This window comes from Pygocentrus nattereri, chromosome 1, assembly GCF_015220715.1.
Source record: "Pygocentrus nattereri isolate fPygNat1 chromosome 1, fPygNat1.pri, whole genome shotgun sequence".
Lineage (NCBI taxonomy): Eukaryota > Metazoa > Chordata > Actinopteri > Characiformes > Serrasalmidae > Pygocentrus > Pygocentrus nattereri.
Window position 1 is genome coordinate 20,078,844 of NC_051211.1, and position 20,915 is coordinate 20,099,758.

Consider the following 20,915-nt stretch of genomic DNA (forward strand, 5'->3'; position numbering starts at 1 on the left):
AAATGACAACACTACATTCACTTCTTCAAGGAATATGTGTGTATTTGTACCTTTTGGCAACTTTTAAGATAGAAAAAACAACACAAAAAGCCTTGAGACCAATTAAAAAGGTATATATATACATACATAGGTGCAGTATAATGTGATATATACATGCAGCCCAACTAAAGATGCTCATGATGTACCCTTGGAGGTATCACCTCAGTGACTTGAGGGGTACCACCCTACACTGTAAAAAATGAGATGTCAGATCAGCTTAAAATTATATAGTAACTGATTAGATGGCTTTTCTTGAGTTGACTCAACTTAAGGACACACAATTCAAATTTCCTAGTTGAGTCAAAAGTTCTCTTAATGCTTTTAGTTCTGCAAATAAAATGAACTTGTTTTTTTATACTCAACTTCCTCACCAGCCAAGACTTTCGCCATCACACCATCTTGCGAGACATTGAGTACACACTCATGGATGGCTATGGCATCGCTGGGGCTCAAACTCACAACCTCCTGTTGGGTAGACGGCTCAGTCCACTGCATCACTCAGGAATACATGAAGCAACAAGAAATTTTGTGTCTACAAATGTTTAATACACTGGAGAAAATATTTGTTGTTTTGACTTTGACGCATGGTATCATCTCATGTTGTGCAGCTGTGTAATAATTCATCCCAAAATCAGGAGGTTATGAGTTTGAATCCCAGCAATACCACAGCTGTCCATTATCCAGAAACCCAAGAAGAGAATATGCCAGATGGGACTGTGTGATAGAAGGAGCGCCAGCTAATGGGGAAACTGAGTAAAAAAAAACTCATTCAGTTTAGTTTATCTAACCAAGATGAAGATCTAGAAACAGTAGCTTGGAGAATTTTTGACTGAACTAAGAAGTTTGAGTTGTGTGGTGTCCTCAAGTTGACTCAACTCAAGAAAAGCCATGAAATCAGTTACTAAATTATTTTAAGTTGAGCTGACCTCTAATTTTTTACAGTCAAGCGACAATGTAGTACCTTTTTGCAGTGAATGTGTTAAACGCCAGTTAAGACTTTATTCCAATAAATCTTTCTAACATCATTTTGGATATCAATGATTCCATAGAGAAATCAAGACTGTTCCCTGCAGCTGAATAATTGCCTCAACTCAAAAACTTGGGGGAGACTCCAGAAGTCATTGTAGTGCAATATCAAGAGTTTAAGCTTCTCCAACTTTCTGAAAATACCATGAGTTATCTTTAGATACAGAACCATTGGCAGTCCTGTGAACCTCAAAGCTTGATTTGAAGTCAGTAGTGACGGTTTGATCAAGAATCAGATTGAAAAAGAATGACTGAAAAAAAAGTCCCTGCAGATGTCAAAATATTAAATATTTCAACTAACCGTGATTTCATGGGTTGGAAAAGTGTGATGCCATTACTTTAGATTCCTAAAAGTGCTCAGATCAACATGTAACGTTATGGGTTTGAAGGCAGGATACATGTGTGTTGTAGTTTTAAGGGGAGAATCAGTAGAAGAATTACAGCAATCATAGAGAGGGATTAGAAAACAGGCTGGCATGTACACACAGGGCAAATACATAATCTAAAACTAGTAAAGCAAAGTTTGGGGGGGCGGGGCATTGTGACAGAAAATGGTTAATCACAGGAGCATGAGCTGCTAATGCAAAGTGTCTGCAGCATGAAAAAATAAAACAAAACTCAGGGGTCAAACTCAGGAGAACTGAACAGTCAAACGGTCAGCCTGTGATTACAAAACATTTTATTGATTATTATCAGGATTTTGCAAGATTTAAGAAAAAAAGCTCTATGTAGCACCAGAAAGGGCTCTAATACTTTTACAATGTCACACTTGTAACAATAAAAGAACCATTTTTTCGTTATATAAGTTCAGGAGGTGATGTACATGAGCAGCTATGCCGTGACTTCAACTACTCTCATTCAGCATGTTTCTGAATGCTGCAGCCGGCAGAAGTTAATTAAACTTGTGATAAAACGTTCTTTTTACCGCTGTGGGCAGAGCAAAAGTTTCCACTGGCAGAAAAACTGGTTTGCTGTTGATAATCTTTCCGTGTTTGTCTAAACTGGTTTATTTGGTTTACACTGTTCTTGTGCTGGTCTGGTGCTGATTGAGCAAGTCAGCTAATATCATTATGCTGGGTGACCAGCATGCCAGCATCCAAAACACAAAAGTTTTGGTTTATTTGTGTTCAGGGCATTCTGTGAAGAGTGTGTGTGAATGTGAGAAATAGACAGAGAGAGAGAGAGAGAGAGAGAGAGAGAGAGAGAGATGAAAAGAGACTTATCACTGCATGAATAAATACCTGAGTGGCAGTAAATGAGCTGATATTTATGTTGATATTCATTGTGTATGTTTGGATGTTTATGTGTGTTTGTGTTTAGTTTTCATTAGTGCGATGTGTCGTCTTCCCCCTCAGCACTTGCAGCTGCAGCTGTGCAGTCTCTGTACCGTCTGACTGAAGGATGTTTTTGCACAATGATTTTTCACTGTGTGAACACCCAGTTACTGTTTCCAGTGTCATGAGCACTCTGACAGTAATAAACTCCTGCATCTTCAGGCTGGACTTTACTGATGGTGAGAGTGTAGTCAATGTGGTTTCCACTCTCACTGCCACTGAATCGAGAGGAAACTCCAGAAACTCTCTCATCAGTAAGATATATCAGGAGTTTAGGGGCTTCTCCAGGAATCTGATGATACCAGGACATACAGTATTGTGTTGTATCTTTTTTAACACAGTTTATTGCTGGATCATGTTTACAGGTAATAGTGACAGTGTGATCAGGCTGCACTGTCTGATCTCCAGACTGAGCCAACACAACCTGCCCTAAAGATTCTGTGGAGAGAGAGAGAGAGAGAGAGAGAGAGAGAGAGAGAGAGAGAGAGAGAGACTAAGTTTGTGCTGCTTTTTAAATTAAATTTTGTCATATTCACTGTGAGACACGTTATTAAAAACACCTTACATGTATGTGAACATTTCAAGGCTTTTTAAGTAATGCAGAAATGATCCAACATTTTTTATTAAACAGTTGTAGTTGTTTTTCTTGTGGTTGATTTAGTTTAGTTTAGTCTAAATCAACAACAAGAAAAACAACTACAACAACTGTTTAATAAAAAAAAAAGTTGGATCATTTCTGCATTACTTAAAAAGCCTTGAAATGTTCACAAAGAGTTTAATCTAATTTTAATAATCACCATTGGTAACAATGTTTTCTTACCCGAGCTGCAGGTGATGATCATCCAGATGAAGATGCTGATTTAAGTCATGATGGCTTTTTGATGTGTGATCATGTAGATCAGCTCTCAGTCATGAAGTGTTAAACTGACAGAGCTATAAACTCTCCCAGAGCACTGAAGCATGAGCTGCTAATGCATGAAAATCATCTTCCTGACTACAGCAGACACAGGCAGAGCTGTGGAGTTAAAGAAAACTGAACTGCTAAGATTAAAAATTTTTACTACATTTGGACTTTAGATACAAAATTTTACTTGCAGCAGTTTAAAGCAGAGAGATGTGAGAAGGTCCTTGTTTAGGAGTATGATGGCCAGAGGAAAGAAGCTGAGGAGGTGATGGCTGATCTGTGTCTTTGGGGCTCTCCTAATTTGTCTCCGCTAAAAGGAAATCCCTTGGGAACAGAGCATGACCAAGGTGTGAGGGGTCAGCTGTGATTTTCCCTGTCTTCTTCTTCATGATAGATGAGTAAAGATCTTCAAGGTGAAGAGCTGGTGGTCGATGGTTTTCTCTGCACATTGCACCATTCTCTGTACACTGTGGTTGGTGTGCAAAGATGCAGAGCCAAATCAGACAAAGGTGGAGGATGTGATGGTGGAAATGATAATGTAGAATTGGAGCAGCAGTGCTTTAGGCAGCCCAAATTTCTTAAGTTGGAAATACAAGCACTGCTGGGCCTTCTTCATAACTGCAGTGCTGTGTCTGTCCCATTAAGCGGCAGACTCAGGCTGTTTGAAGCACGGGGCAAAAAAAAATGCTTATTAGATGTCAACCTTATCACCCCCTTTTGCAAAATGCAGAAAAGGTTTCTTAGCAGTGATGTGGTGCGTTTTGAATGTAAGCAGGGTTTGAGTGGCACATTTGGCAGCACCCTCTTTTGGAAGGTCTGCCCTAGAGGGCACATTGTAGGGGATACTGTAGGGGAGTGTTCTTAATAGGCATTTAAGAGGGGCACTTAAGGAGTTTTTGTCATCAGAAAGGCAACTGTTGGGAATATCAAACGTATCCCATTGCAAGGGCACATATTTTTACTTCCTCTCAGTTTGTGGACTCATGGTTGTTTGAGATGAGACTGACCAGAGTAGTGTGATCTGCACAATAAATGAACGAAACAGTGTAACGGGGAGCAAGGAGGCGGATGCATGTGCTGAGATAAGCACCTTTTATTATGGAAAAATCCAGGGTCGTGGTCATAACAGTCCAGGTTCATAGAACCAGTACGTAGAACAGGAGGGACAGACATAGTGCCAAAATGAAACAGGATCAAACAAAGAATGGAGGCCAGAAGAAGCACTAAACAAAACAATTCAAACGGTACTTATCAAACGACACATCCAATACATACATCCAACAAAAACCAGCAAACACACAGGGGAAAACACAGGGCTTAAATACAACAGGGTTAACGCTTGTTCACAAGACACAGGTGGAAAATAGGTGGAACAAATCAGGGGCTGAGTCAAGAAAACAAGGGGGTCAGACTGGGAGGAAACCAAAACACAAAGCACATGGACAGGACTGGGAGGGGCCAATCGTGACAAACAGAGTGACTGTCAGAAGTGCAGTTATTGGTGTAGAGATTGTAGAGCAGGAGAGAGAGCACACAGCCCTGTGGAGCACCAGTACTGAGGCAGAGAGGGTCAGAAATGTGATCACAGTCCATGTATGTTTTGGTCATTTGATTTTGTTTCCTATTAGATAAGAAGTTTTGAGCTGCCACAGTTTAAGGTCAGGAATGAAGATGTTGAAAGCAGAGCTAAAGTCTACAAACAGCATCAGATAATCCTTTATTACTCCTACAATGGGAAAAGTCTCAGAATGCATGTATGGGTAAGTGTTAGGGCCACCCAGGTGTTTTAGGATGTAGTACGGAGTTGAATTAATGATGGTGGTGGTGTAGAGCTCTGTCTAAAAATATCAGTAAAATCTTTAGCTGTTCAATTGCACACAGCATAGCATATGATTTATGTCAGTTTGACATTAATCACATCATTCAGTTTGGGGCCTTCATGCCTTGTTGTTGAGGACTTTGTCAACCTGGAAGACACTACTAAATTCAGAATAGTAATCATAAAGTTGATTGATGACAATAACTTTGTATTTATTTGCAGTGACTCTTCCCTTTAAGGGGACAAGCAAATCCAAACCATGTCAGATCCTCATTCCAGTTCCTGCTCCTTTCTGGCTCCACCTCTTCATTATTATATGCACCCTCATTTGGCCTTGGTTCCTGTTTTCACACCTAAGTTCTAAGTCATGCTCTCTTTGGATTGTGGGTTTCCTGTGTTTCACCTGTACTTTGCTTAACTCGTTTTAAATGATGGATTATAAAATGGGCACATGTATCCAGCCTACAAACCCCTACAACTGCATCTTCATCTGAACACTGGTGACTAAACAGTAAGTCTTGTTCTGTGTTTACATGTTAAAACAACATCTGGTGTATTCCAGTGCTGTGGCCAAAAGCAAAAGCTTGGAAATTTGCACTAGTGATGGAACATAATGCGTACCGCTGTGGTCAGAGTTATGTTGCCATTCGAGGAATTTTCTGACTCTGATCCATTAAAACAGTGGAATATGCAGTTTGCTGTTGTCCATCTGCCACCAATGTTTACATGCATTAAGAAGTAAGCCCAGGATTTTAAGAGGGTAATTCTCTAATATTAACAGAGATTTAAAACAAGATTTACATGCTGGTAGAAGCTGGTTTATGCTAGTCACCTAATGTGGTCATAAAGAACGTTAGTTTTGCTGGTTGGTGTGTGTGTTTAAGCAAGAGTTTCAACTTAATTCAAAATTCCTATTCATAATTGTGATAGTAAGCAAAATGGATAATTGTGAGTGCATGTCTGTGTGTGTGTGTGTGTGTGTGTGTGTGTGTGTGCAGTGTTGCTCTGTGTCTCATCATCTCCCCTCAACACCTGCAGTAGATGCAGCTGCAGCAGTGCAGTCTCTGTACAGTCTGACTGAGGGAGGTTTTTGTACGATGCTTTTTCACTGTGTTAACCTTCCACTATAGTATCCCATACAGTAATAATCTCCTGCATCCTCAGGCTGGACTCCACTGATGGTAAACTGAAAGTTAAGCCCTGAATATGAACCACTGAATCGTTGTGGAACTCCAGACCAGCGTGTGCTGGCATCATGTATAAGGAGTTTAGGAGCTTCTCCAGGTTTCTGTAGGTACCAACTCATATCATCACCAACTCCACTAGTTCCAGTACAGCTAATAGAGACAGTCTTTCCTGCTTCAACAGACAGAAACTCAGGAGACTGAACCTCTTGATGAGAAACTGAAGAAAGAGAGAAAAAAAGAGAATAATCTGAAAAAACACTGTTAGAATTAAAATTACATTATAATCAGACTCAACACTTCAGAAGAGCGTAGAACTAAATGTGCTCTCACCTTGAGGAAAGAAGGTCAGAGTGGTCAGCAGTAGAATCAGTGTGGTCATCATTGTGCTGTGTGTGAGTGAGTCTGAAAGGACTGAAGTCTCCAGTGTTGATCACACCAGCTCTCTTAAAGTGTGTGGAGCTGTGATCATGCAAAACCCTCTTCTATCAGCTGAACTTCCTGTCTTTAATGTGCAGCTGCCCACACAGTTCATCACTGCAGACCATGAGACTTTTTTCCTTGTATAATTTTAAAATCCATTATTTGTCATTTTAATTTGCTCAAGACGTGTTTTACTTTTAATTGTTGAAATATTAAAATCCCTCTACAATCAAGTACTGTAGTACACCGTGAAAGCTTTTTAATGACTTTTTCTTTATTATTCACATTTTTAGTTTTTCTTCTTTCATCTTCATATTTCAGGCATTTTGGTGAAATCTGTCACTGAAAGCAGCTTCCTGTGTATAAGCACTGTAGTTCCTGTCATTAGCAGATAAAGGTACACATATCAGTTCATGAAGTCTCTTTTACCCTTCCTCTCTCTCTCTCTCTCTCCTCATATGACCACAGTACAATTTTCCAGTAGGGGGCGATAAGCTGTTTAAACTTTATCTTCATAGCAGAACATAGCAGCTTGTTGTGTATGTCAGAATCTGTCTGGAGGTTTTTGGATGGTGAGTCAATGAGATTCACTCCTGGACTTTTTGAAGAGATTCCAGACTCAGTGATGTAAGAACATGCAGAAAAAAAGCCTATAAAGATATTAGATTTAGAAATATGGGAGCAAATGTAGAGTAGAAGACTTTATTAGTCATTAGATACATACTGATATAAAAGGAAGAGACATGAGTTAATGTTAAACTTTAGTGTAGACTTTCTTGATTTCTGAATGTAAATGCTTTTTTTATTGGAATGTTTTTCTTGTAACTAAGGCCAGATAAAGAGAAAACAGTTCAACTGAAGGAGACATTCTTCAACAAAGCAATTAGAAGTTGTAAACAGCTGTAAATCATGAATCAGAAACATTATCTGTGATGTGTTTGGGTTTTCTGGTTAATGAAGCTGCTATAAATCATAAAGTTGATCATTGTGTGCAGCAGCTTTGAGTTGTTCTAGTTAAACAGTGCAGCTTTAGTGCAGGAGGTTTTTGTACAGACGCTGAATGAGGTTGTATCACTGTGGAGGACTTTTGGTGGAGGAACTCGACTCTCTGTTGGAAGTAAGTCATTTTCTCTTTATTATAATAAATAAAACAGAACAAAAAACATCAAGTCATATACAGTCATGTGTGAATGTTTTAACGCTTCTGGTCAAATGTTGTATTTTTAATGTCCTAATAAAAATAAATATACCAACATGTTAAATTCAGCAAATAAACAGAGAACAGTAAAATCCTCTTCGTAGAGTTTTATTTTTACTTAGAAAATCAACAAAATATATCATTTGTCCAGGGGCGCCTGTACCTGACTGTATATATAATTCCTTCCAGTTACTTTAGATCAATGTTTTTAATAAAATTTTTATATACGTATTTTGGTATTTGTTTATCTCTTATTCATCAATTATGTAATTTTACAACTATGAAAAAAATACTGGCATGTCATATTTAAGTGTGCTCTTGTATGAATGTAGAATGAATGTAGAATGTCGGTAAAAATGTATAAAATCCATAGTGCCCAAACTTTCTATTTATACTTTATAGAGTCATTATACCTTCATGAATATCCTCAATGAATAAATTACTAGACTTACACTGATTAATGAATAACAAGCAAATAAATTAAAATAAATATTTTCACTTTATTACTGTAAGTGAATAGTCTTTAAATATTAAAAGAATTCCCTAAATAACCCAATTTAGTCTTTTTTGGTATATAATGTTTTTCAGACTTTTTATTTGTTCAGATTTTGAAATTTTTAATGTTATGTAGTTAAGAATCCTTTTTTTAGAATTATTTTGTAGTTTGTAGTCTCACATTAGTAAATAAGAGATTAAACACAGTGAAAACGTTGATTGTTTACCATAAATGGTGAAATGTGTTTGAATGATCTGCTGCTCTCAGTTCTACTTTATGAACATAAAGCCTGTTAAAGGGAAGTGAAAGAGTCTCAGAATGACTGATAGAACTGAATATGACTATTTCAGACAACAGAAACTCCTGACTATCACCCCCCACATCTATCTATCTACCTGCAGGTGACACTCGGCCCACCCTCACAGTGATGCCCCCCTCCAGTGTGGAACTGCAGCAGGGGAAGGCTACACTAGTGTGTTTGGCCAACAAGGGCTTCCCCTCAGACTGGACGCTGGGCTGGAAGGTGGACGGTATCAGCCAGACGTCAGGTGTGAGTGTGAGTGGGGGTGTGCTGGAGAAGGGAAACGGGCTCTACAGCTGGAGCAGCACCCTGAGCCTCACTGAGCAGCAGTGGAAGAACATACAGGCAGTGAGCTGTGAGGCCAGACAGGGCAGCCAAAGCCCAGTCACCCAGAGCCTGACCACAAAGCAGTGCACTGACCTCTGAGAGTGCACTAGACACATATTCTCTATCAGTCTGTGCTGTTTTAGTGTTTCTTCTGATTGACCTCTGACAGGTTTTCAGCTTCATTTCAGACTTTATTGTCATCAATTATGACTTTCATTCATTACCTTAATGTTGTGATTTGATATTTGATTGCAAAATAAAAGCTTTTTGAATCAAACTTTGTTGGATCATCTGCACTCTGTTTGGTAATATTTGCATGACACAGACAGATGAGATTATTTGTATTTGAAGAACATCAAAAAGTATTTTGAAAACCTAAAAAGCTCTTCTCACATAAACAATTCCTGATATTTTATTTTAATCCTTTGACGTTCACTGAAGCGTTGTGGGTTTATTTTATTATCAGGTGTTATTCTCTGCTGTATCAGTGCGTAGATAAATAACAGGTCTTTTAAATGCCTCTATAATGTAAAGTAAAATGGCAGTGATTCCTGTCTGTTTATCACTGCAGTTGCTCTATTACAGAATCCGTCCTGCTCATGAACTCAAACCCTGAGACTGACTTGCTGAGTTTCAGTGATATTCATCCTTCATACTTTTGATTCCTTAAACAATGTTTAGTCTCGAATGCTGGAGTCACTTGTGTTGTCACAGAGAGGTCCATTAGTGTCAGCATGAGAACAACACATTAGCCCATGTAGAGTTTAGTCAGGCTAAAAGTTTGGATTGACGGCCATGAATGATAAACAAATTAGTCAACAAGTAACTTAACATTGTCACTAATTGTCCCAACTGGTAACTATGATAACTCCCCTTTCTTTATACACAGTGGGTAAGGTTAGAGCTAGTTAAAATTAATCACAAAGAAGCCTTTAATAAATTAGATTGCTGAGCTGTACCAACCATCACAACTAGTAAAGAGAACTGCATAACATCACTGCTCTGTATGTAGTAGACTGGGCTTTAGTTCCCCACTAGATAAACACAACATACTATAGCAATAAGAGTCACTTGGCTCGGCTCCTAATGCTCCAGTTACTTACCTATATAACATGATTGAATTAGTCACTTTAGTTAAGAGTAACTGCTAAATGTTATACATTTACTGTGAAGAATATCTGTTCTTTAACTGTTACTTATAGAATTATATGCAAATTGTGGGTGCACTTGGTAAATTTACAGATTTTGTTGATTTTATTAGTGAAAATAAGTACATCTCTACATTTAAAGGCACAGTTACTGCTTACTTACTGATTGTAACATAATAAAATGTCAAATAAAATATATAATACAAAAACTGGCATGTGCACTAAACTTGGCATTTCTTTTCAACAAAATGTATATGTAAGTTTGATCTCTCTAGAGAACATGTTAATTCATTTTCACGTAGAAAACTAACTTATTATAGATATCAGAACATATCTGTGCTTACATTTTTAGAAATTAGACCGGAAAGTGTTTATCTCTTATATGTAGTGAGTTGTGTTTTTCACAGTGTTACTTACCTGAATTGGTTAATACCAAAGTTCATCGAGCCTGAAGTAACATTTACAAGCAAAATGCTATGAAAGAAATCTAGTGTGTGAAAATACAGAATTACTCAAAATTAAAAATCTGGGAATTCCCTGAAAATAAACTTATCCTCATGTTATTTAATTATTTTGAAATGTTTCTGCAGAGTTTTTATAGTTGTAGAGCATAAACTGTTGATATGAGCTGCAGATTTCTGCAGGGTGTTAAGAGTTTTGAAAAAGTGAACTTTGCAGTGAAAAATGCTTCTTAGTGATTGTAAAAAACTGTAATTTATAGAACTATAGAACATGAGGACGTGAGTGTGTGTCAGAGGTGACTCTGAAATGTATCATCAGTTCCAGCATGACTGAGGGAGGTTTTTGTATGATGCTGTTTCACTGTGTGAACACCCCGCTACCACTGATCTCATGGTAAGTCATACAGTAATAATCCCCAGCATCTTCAGCCTGGACTCCACTGATGGTCAGAGTGAAGTCCAGACCATTCCCTCCAGATGAAGGATGACCTCCACCACCACTGAACTTAGAGGAAACTCCAGAAAATCTCTCATCTGAATAATATATCAGAAGCTTTGGCTGCTCTCCAGGTTTTTGAAGGTACCAGGATGTATAATAACGGCCCTTGGAAGTTGTCCCTTGCTCATATCGATAAACTACAGTGTTTGATTTGCAGTCAATAGTGACTGAATGACCAGGCTGAGCTGATTTTGCTGCAGTTTGAGTGACCACAACCTGCCCCATAGAACCTGCAGAGAGAAAGAAATGTTGTGAATAGAAATGTTTAAAATAACTACATGTATGTACTTTATTATAAAATGCTCTGAAATATGAATCATGTACTGAAAACAAACAAAAATATCAAATGTAACTGATAGAAATGTTCTTACCCAAAGCAGATGTTAAAAGCATCCAGATGAAGATGGTGATTAAAGTCATGATGGCTTTTTGATGTGTGATCATGTAGATCAGCTCTCAGTCATGAAGTGTTAAACTGACAGAGCTATAAACTCTCCCAGAGCACTGAAGCATGAGCTGCTAATGCAAAGTGTCTTCAGCATGAAAATCATCTTCCTGACTGAAGAAACAGCTGGACTACAGCAGAAGATATATTACTTTAAATACTTAAGTAGTAAGAGTGAACGTATTTTTCCAGATAATATAGATACTATCAGTCGACAGTAGCACCAGATTATTTAAATAATAGAGCAGTCAAGGTTATGTGCCAGTGTTCTATTGGTTTTATACAACAGCTTTTTTACAAAATAAAGAAACAAAATTAATCAAGCCCTGAATTTCATACTTAATATGCTTTAATACTGACAAGGCCCTTTACCACAAAGTAGTTCCACAACAAATATATTGTATTTCCAAAAGTATTCGCTTGTCTGCCTTCTGCATATGAACTTGAATGACATCCCATTCTTAATCCATAGGGTTTAATATGATGTCGGCCCACCCTTTGTAACTATAACAACTGTTCTGGGAAGGCTTTCCTCAAGGGTTAGGAGTTGTGTTTATGGGAATTTTTGACTATTCTTCCAGAAGCGAATTTGTGAGATCGGACACTGATGTTGGATGAGAAGGTCTAGCAGTCTCCACTCTAATTCATCCCAAAGGTGTTCTATAGGGTTGAGGTCAGGACTCTGTGCAGGCCAGTCAAGTTCTTGCACAACAAACTGGCTCATCCATGTCTTTATGGACTTTGCTTAGTGCACTGGTGCACAGTCACGTTGGAACAGGAAGGGGCCATCCCCAAACTGTTCCCACAAAATTGGGTGCATAAAATTGTCCAAAATCTCTTGGTCTGCTGAAGAATTAAGAGTTCCTTTCACTGGAACTAAGAGGCCGAGAAAACAACCCCACACCATAATCCCCCCTCCACCAAACTTTACACTTGGCACAGTGCAATCAGACAAGTACCGTACTTCTGGCTCGTCCATCAGATTCCTAGATGGAGAAGTATGTTTCATCACTCCAGATAACACATCTCCACTGCTCTAGGGTCCAGTGGCGGCGCTTTACACCACTGCATTCGACACTTTGCATTGCGCTTGGTGATGTAAGGCTTGAATGCAGCTGGTCAGCCATGAAAACTCATTTCATAAAGCTCTCTACACTGTTCTTATGCAAGTTTGGAGGTCTGTAGCGATTGACTCTACAGACAGTTGATGACCTTTGCGCATTATGCGCCTCAGCATCCGCTGACCCCACTATATCATTTAAGTGGCCTACCACTTTGTGGCTGCAACACCACTGACAGTTGACTGTGGAATATTTAGTAGTGAGGAAATTTCATGACTGGACTTGTTGCACAGGTGGCATTCTATCACGGTACCATGCCCTGAGCTCCTGAGAGCGAATATTTGTTTAACTAATGTTTGTAGAAGCAGTCTGCAGGCCTAGGTGCTTTATACACCTGTGGTTATGGAAATGATTGGAACATATGAATTCAATGATTTGGATGGGTGAGTGAATACGTTTGTAAATATAGTGTAAGTTGTTGCTATGCAACAGTAATAATTGGCTACCCAAATTTTGGTAATGCGGCTCTTTTACTGCCCTATTGTGGCTCCTCAACAGTACTAGAGTTTATATACATATATATATATATATATATATATATATATATATATATATATATATATATATATATATATATATCCTCTCCTTGGATCACCACCTTATCGTGGTGGAGGGGTTTGCGTACTTGAATGATCTTAGGAGCTATGTTGTCTGGAGCAAAAGCTCCTGGTAGGGTCTCCCATGGCAAACTGGTCCTAGGTGACAGGTCAGACAAAGTGTGATCCATAATAACCCCTATGAAGACAGAAAAACAGGACTTGTGTACCCTGCCCGGAACAGGGTTACCAGGGCCCCACCCTGGAGCCAGGCCTGGGGGAGGGGCTCGCCAGCGAGCGTCTGGTGGCCGGGCATTTACTCATGGTGCCCGGCCGGGCCCAGCCCGAAGGAGTTACATGAGTCCCCCCTCCCATCGACCCACCACCAATGGGAGGGGCAGTAGTAGGGGTTCGGTGCGTTGTGGATCGGGCAGTGTCCGAAGGCGTGGGCCTTGGCGTTCTGATCCTCGGTTGCTGAAACTGGCTTTTGGAACTTGGAACGTTACCTCACTGGCGGGGAAGGAGCCTGAGTTGGTGCGCGTGGTTGAGAGATACCGGCTAGATATAGTCGGGCTCACCTCAACACACAGCTTGGGCTCTGGGTCCAATCTCCTTGAGAGGGGCTGGACTTTATTCTTTTCTGGAGTTGCCCATGGTGAGAGGCGGTGGGCAGGTGTGGGCTTTCTCATAGCCCCTCGACTCGGTGCCTGTATGTTGGGGTTTTCTCCGGTGGACGAGAGGGTAGCTTCCCTACACCTTCGGGTTGGGGAACGGGTCCTGACTGTTGTCTGTGCTTATGCACCGAACAGCAGTTCAGAGTACCCAGCCTTCTTAGAGTCCTTGGGAAGGGTGCTTGAAAGTGCTCCTCCTGGAGACTCTATTGTCCTACTGGGGGACTTCAACGCTCACGTGGGCAATGACAGTGAGACCTGGAGGGGTGTGATTGGGAGGAATGGTCTCTCTGATCTGAACCCGAGTGGTGTTCAGTTTTTGGACTTCTGTGCAAACCACAGTTTGTCCATCACGAACACCATGTTTGAACACAAGGATGTCCATCAGTGCACATGGCACCAGGACACCCTAGGCCGCAGTTCAATGATTGACTTTGTAGTCGTGTCATCGGACTTGCGGCCATGTGTTTTGGACACTCGGGTAAAGAGAGGAGCTGAGCTGTCAACTGATCACCACCTGGTGGTGAGTTGGATCAGGTGGTGGGGGAAGATGCCGGTCAGACCAGGCAAGCCCAAACGCATAGTGAGGGTTTGCTGGGAACGTCTAGCAGAAGAACCTGTCAGATTGATCTTCAACTCACACCTCTGTCAGAACTTTGACCAGATATCGGGGGAGGTGGGGGACATTGACTCAGAATGGGCCATGTTCCGTTCCTCCATTGCTGAAGTGGCTGACTGTAGCTGTGGCCGTAAGGTAGTTGGTGCCTGTCGGGGCGGTAATCCTCGAACCCGGTGGTGGACACGCCAGGTGAGAGATGCCGTCAAGCTGAAGAAGGAGTCCTACCGGGCATGGTTGGCCTGTGGGACACCAGAGGCAGCTGGCAGGTATCGACAGGCCAAGCGATCTGCGGCTTCAGTTGTTGCCAAGGCAAAAACCCGTGTATGGGAGGAGTTTGGTGAGGCCTTGGAAACTGACTTTAAGTCGGCTCCGAAAAGATTCTGGCAAACCGTCAGGCGACTCAGAAGGGGAAAGCAGTGTGCCACTAGCACTGTATATAGTGGAGATGGTGTGCTGCTGACTTCGACTGAAGACGTCATTGGGCGGTGGAAGGAATACTTTGAGGACCTTCTCAATCCCACCGACACGTTCTCCAGTGAGGAGGCTGAGTCTGGGGACATGGGAATAGGCTTGTCCATTACTGAGGCCGAAGTCGCTAAGGTAGTTAAGAAGCTCCTTGGTGGCAAGGCTCCAGGGGTGGATGAGATCCGCCCTGAGTTCCTCAAGGCTCTGGATGTTGTGGGGCTGTCTTGGCTGACACGTCTTTTCAACATTGTGTGGACATCGGGGGCGGTGCCACTGGATTGGCAGACTGGGGTGGTGGTGCCTCTTTTTAAAAAAGGGGACCGGAGGGTGTGTTCCAACTACAGGGGAATCACACTCCTCAGCCTCCCTGGCAAGGTCTATGCAGGGGTACTGGCGAAGAGAGTCCGGCTTATAGTCGAACCTCGGATCCAGGAGGAACAGTGCGGGTTCCGCCCTGGTCGTGGAACACTGGACCAACTCTTCACCCTCTCCAGGATTCTGGAGGGTTCATGGGAGTTTGCCCAACCAGTCCACATGTGCTTTGTGGATCTGGAGAAGGCATTTGACTGTGTTCCCCAGGGTATTCTGTGGGAGGTGCTTCGGGAGTACGGGGTACATGGCTCTTTGCTACGAGCCATTCAGGCCCTGTACAAACAAAGCTGGAGTTTGGTTCGCATAGCCGGCAGTAAGTCAGACTCGTTCCCAGTGAGAGTTGGACTCCGTCAGGGCTGCCCTTTGTCACCGATTCTATTCATAATTTTTATGGATAGAATTTCTAGGCGCAGTCAAGGGATGGAGGGTGTCCGGTTTGGTGACCTCAGGGTCACATCGCTGCTGTTTGCAGATGATGTGGTCCTATTGGGGACATCAGGCCGCGAACTTCAGCTTTCGCTGGATCGGTTTGCAGCCGAGTGTGAAGCGACTGGGATGAGAATCAGTACCTCTAAATCCGAGACCATGGTTCTCAGGCGGAAAAGGGTGGAGAGCCCTCTCTGGGTCGGGGATAGGCTCTTGCCTCAAGTGGAGGAGTTCAAGTATCTCGGGGTCTTGTTCACGAGTGATGGTACAAGGGAGCGGGAGATTGACAGGCGGATTGGTGCTGGGTCAGCAGTGATGCGGGCTCTTTACCGGTCTGTTGTGGTAAAGAAAGAGCTGAGCCATAAGGCAAGGCTCTCGATTTACGTTCCCACCCTCACCTATGGTCATGAGCTTTGGGTAATGACCGAAAGAATAAGATCGCGAATACAAGCGGCCGAAATGAGTTTCCTCCGCAGGGTGTCTGGACTCTCCCTTAGAGGTAGGGTGAGAAGTTCAGTCATCCGGGAAGGACTCGGAGTAGAGCCGCTGCTTCTTCACGTCGAGAGGAGCCAGCTGAGGTGGTTCGGGCATCTGGTTAGGATGCCTCCTGGACGCCTCCCTCGGGAGGTGTCACAGGCGAGTCCACCTGGGAGGAGACCCCGGGGAAGACCCAGGACATGCTGGCGCGACTATATCGCCCAGCTGGCCTGGGAGCGCCTCGGAATCCCCCTTGGAGAGCTGGTGGAAGTGGCTTGGGAAAGGGAGGTCTGGGCTTCATTGCTTAGGATGCTGCCCCCGCGACCCGAACCCCGGACAAGCGGAAGATAATGGATGGATGGATGGATGGATATATATATATATATATATATATATATATACACACACACAGCATATATTAGGTAGTTGCCCTGTTTTGTAAGAGCTTAAATTGGCTTCTTATTCAAATTTTCCTTTCCACCTTAAATAGTGTAAAAGAAAGCAGGTGTCTGAATGTAACTGCTACATTGTTTAACATGGAAATGAATTTTTTCCATAAGCAGCTGGTGAAAAAGAAGAATACAATGATAAAACATTGTAATATGAAGATTAGTGTTATTATAATAAGGCATACTACCACTTACAGCATACAGCAGTATTTTTTTCTGATCAGCTGGTATTTACACATGCAGTTCATTCTTTTGAAGAGGTAGATAAAGAACTGACCAATGTTATTACAGTCTATAGTGAAGGTGCTCTTGAATCTAGAGGACAGGTTATGTAACCATGTCAACATATAAAACAGGTCATGAGCTCATAAAATATATTGATAAAATATATAATGATAAAAGGGGTCATGGGGTTATAATTCAGATTGCTGGATGAATATTTAAAATTCCAGCCATACATTAGTGATAGCGAAAAATTTTGCATGATGCAATAGACATTACCAGTCATACAATCTTAAACAGGCTAAAATGAAAAAATATTGATATAAAAATATTTATTAAAAATATCTAAATGATTTTTTTTCTGTGTCTTCATTGGTGTTGGTGATTTTCTGTCAAATATATATATATATATATATATATATATATATATATATGTGTGTGTGTGTGTGTGTGTGTGTGTCCCACCAGTTTAAGATGTGCTAGAGTTTTGATATACTTAAACTAGAGTAATGAGGTACACAGGGCCCCCAAGATCAATTTTCTTTTTCTTAAAAGGGTGTCTCTTTTTGTCTTATGGAGTGTCCAGGACCTCCCCACCTGCCCTCACTATGAATCTTGCTGCCATACAGAGACATATTTGTCAGTAACATAATTCTATGAATCCTTTAAGTAGGTACAGAGTTATAGCATGCAAGGAAACAAGAAAGTGTTCAGCTTTTGCATTTTGTTCTCAATATTGCTTACATTAAAGTCAGCAGGTGTCTTTTAGTTGTGAGTGGAAGTGAAAGCTAATATGAACAGGCTGTGTTTCTGTGTCTCTTCATCTCCCTTCAACACCTGCAGTAGATGCAGCTGCAGCAGTGCAGTCTCTGTACAGTCTGACTGAGGGAGGTTTTTGTACGATGCTTTTTCACTGTGCTAACCTTCCAATATAAGCTCCCATACAGTAATAATCTCCTGCATCCTCAGGCTGGACTCCACTGATGGTAAACTGAAAGTTAAACCCTGAATATGAACCACTGAATCGTTCTGGAACTCCAGACCAGCATGTGCTGGCATCATGTATAAGGAGTTTAGGAGCTTCTCCAGGTTTCTGCAGGTACCAACTCATATCATCATCAACTCCTTCACTTCCAGTACAGCTAATAGAGACAGTCTTTCCTGCTTCAACAGACAGGAATTCAGGAGACTGAACCTCTTGATGAGAAACTGAAGAAAGAGAAAAAAAGAGAATAATATCATCTGAAAAAACACAGTTAGAATTAAAATTACATTATAATCAGACTCAACACTTCAGAAGAGTGTAGAACTAAAAGTGCTCTCACCTTGAGGAAAGAAGGTCAGAGTGGTCAGCAGTATAATCAGTGTGGTCATCATTGTGCTGTGTGTGAGTGAGTCTGAAAGGACTGAAGTCTCCAGTGTTGATCACACCAGCTCTCTTAAAGTGTGTGGAGCTGTGATCATGCAAAACCCTCTTCTATCAGCTGCACTTCCTGTCTTTCACCTGCAGTAACTCACACAGTCCATCACTGCAGATACGTCTTTTATTATATTACTATAAAGACTGTCATTTTAATTTGCTGAAGATGTGTTTTTCAACAGTGCTGAAGTATTAAAGTCACCACACAGTCACGTCCTGTAGTACACACTAAAAACCATAATGATAAAATGTGTCACTGATACAAAGGTTCCTGCATATGAACCACTATAAAAGAAAACTTTACTTACTGTCATTAACATGTAAATACAATGTACAGTTATCAGTTCATACAGCCTCTCTAACCCTTTGTCTCTCTTTCTCTTTCTGTCTCTCTCCTCATATGGCCGCAGTGCAGTTTTCCAGTAGGGGCCAATAAGCTGTTTAAACTTTATCTTCATAGCAGAGTTTAGCTTGTTGTGTCTGTCAGAATCAGTCTGGAGGTTTTTGGATGGTGAGTCAATGAGATTCACTCCTGGACTTTTTGAGGAGCATCAAACTCAATGATGTAGGTAAACACAGAAAAACAAGGTTTTAAAGATACTAGATTTAGAAATATGGGAGTAAAGAAGAGTTGAAGACTTCACTGATCATTAGATACACAGTGATGGTTAAAGGCAGTGACACTTGGAATTTGGCTGAAAATCAGTTTAGACTTTTTGGCACGATTAATTTTTTCTCCTTGTGAAAGGACTTTTTGATAATTGGAAGGTTTTGGTTGTAACTAAGGTCAGATAAATAGAAGCACCTATAATTTAGCTAGCACCTAACTAGCACCTATAATTTAACATATAGTGAATTTGACAGTATAGCTGAAGTACAAAATAAAACTTGGATGTAAACTAGCTGTGTATTCAAAGTTTACTTTTACACTTATAGAATACTTAAACGTATACATATATACACTAAATAAATAGGCCAAAGTCACAAAAAGTATTGAAATATTTTCATAAATAAACAGTGTGACTACAAAAGTTTACTAAAATAACGGCATGGATGTACTTCACTTGAGAATGCTTTATTTAAATATTGAAACATAAAACAATTATAAAATGTAAGTGATAGAAATGTTCTTACCCAAAGTACGTGTAACAAGCATCCAGATGAAGATGGTGATTAAAGTCATCATTGAACAATAGAAGATGTAACTTAACATTGGAGAGATTTCCTCTTTGATTTCTTTCATTTCTTTAAGTTTTGTGTGTAAATTTGCAGACAGTCTTTAATAGAAAGATGGGTCAGTTTTGTTCCTCTCAGTACTGAAGACTTCAAACAGTTGAAATACTTTGCAGAGCTAGTTTGTGTTCAATATGAGACCAACTTTTCTATATTGGCTTTAAATCTGGACTCTGACCAGCCCAACCCATCAGTAAAAATGTCCTGGTAATAATATAGACATAACTTGATACTATGTTTCATGTGATAAATTTGTTGTTGCTAGTATTATCAAGTTCTGGTATGAGTGAATCGGTACAGCAATGTTAATGGAGTTTTAAACACAATGTCCACTCACTGTCCACTCTATTAGATACCCCTACCTTGTTGATTCACCTTGTAGATGTTAAGTCAGAGACAGTAGCTCATCTTTGCTGCACTGTTTGTACTGGTCATCCTCATCTTTTATAGGTGGTCTCTTCACTCTCCATCTCTTCATCAATGGTCTTTTAGTCTGGGGCCTCTTCACTCTGCATTCTCCTTTACCTCTCCCTCATGCTCAATTATATTTTTTTTGAACTGGTATGAAATAAAAACAAATTATCTGCTGTAGCTTTGAGAGGCTGTTTAGATGTTCAGCAGTGTTTAAATAGAACATGTGAATAAAGGTGCTGTCTACTGTTTTACATTAAGATCACAGTGGAAACTTCTTCTTCTTCTTTCAGCTGCTCCCTTTAGGGGTCGCCACAGCGGATCATCTGCCTCCATCTTGCCCTATCCATTGCCTCCTCTACTTTCACACCAACCATCTCCATGTCCACCTTCACTACATCCTTAAACCTTCTCTGAGGTCTACCTCTTCTCCTTCTACCTGGCAGCTCCATCTCCAACATTCTTTGCCCAATATATCCACTATTCCTCCTCAACACATGTCCAAACCATCTCAACCTGGCCTCTCTGGCTTTATCTCCAAACTGCTCTACCTTCACTGTCCCTTCACAGTGGAAACTGAGCTGAGATTTTACTGAGTTATTCATGATGAACAAGCTGAAATGTAAACTTAGTTTGATGCTAAATAAACTACAAAGCTAATACAATAGTATGTGTGTATGTGTGCTACTTCTTTACTGTTCCAGAATCAGATAGCGTCACAACAATGTTTATATATGGCATACACAAGAGAACTTACTTACTAGGTTCTGTTCACATGTGCTCTGCTCCTCCAATGCAGCTCCACAATGAGGCTGCACATTAACTGACTGGTTTGATTTCAAACGTCGAGCGCTAAGCCTTAAACCAAAAAGTGTCAAAAAGGCAAATG

At 40.7% G+C, this 20,915-nt stretch overlaps 4 gene segments (V, D, J or C); 1 reads left to right on the top strand and 3 right to left on the bottom strand.

The window, feature by feature from the left end:
- Positions 1-6,227: 6,227 nt before the first annotated feature.
- On the bottom strand, positions 6,228-6,790 carry LOC108443574. The segment is given in 2 exon segments: positions 6,228-6,526; positions 6,640-6,790. Coding segments are annotated over 2 exon segments (351 nt in total).
- Positions 6,791-7,404: 614 nt separating this feature from the next.
- Positions 7,405-9,328, top strand: LOC108443573. The segment is given in 3 exon segments: positions 7,405-7,416; positions 7,744-7,846; positions 8,825-9,328. Coding segments are annotated over 3 exon segments (441 nt in total).
- Positions 9,329-11,018: 1,690 nt separating this feature from the next.
- Positions 11,019-11,678, bottom strand: LOC108443572. The segment is given in 2 exon segments: positions 11,019-11,389; positions 11,531-11,678. Coding segments are annotated over 2 exon segments (444 nt in total).
- A 6,194-nt stretch (positions 11,679-17,872) lies between these two features.
- On the bottom strand, positions 17,873-18,442 carry LOC108443571. The segment is given in 2 exon segments: positions 17,873-18,171; positions 18,288-18,442. Coding segments are annotated over 2 exon segments (351 nt in total).
- Positions 18,443-20,915: the final 2,473 nt, after the last annotated feature.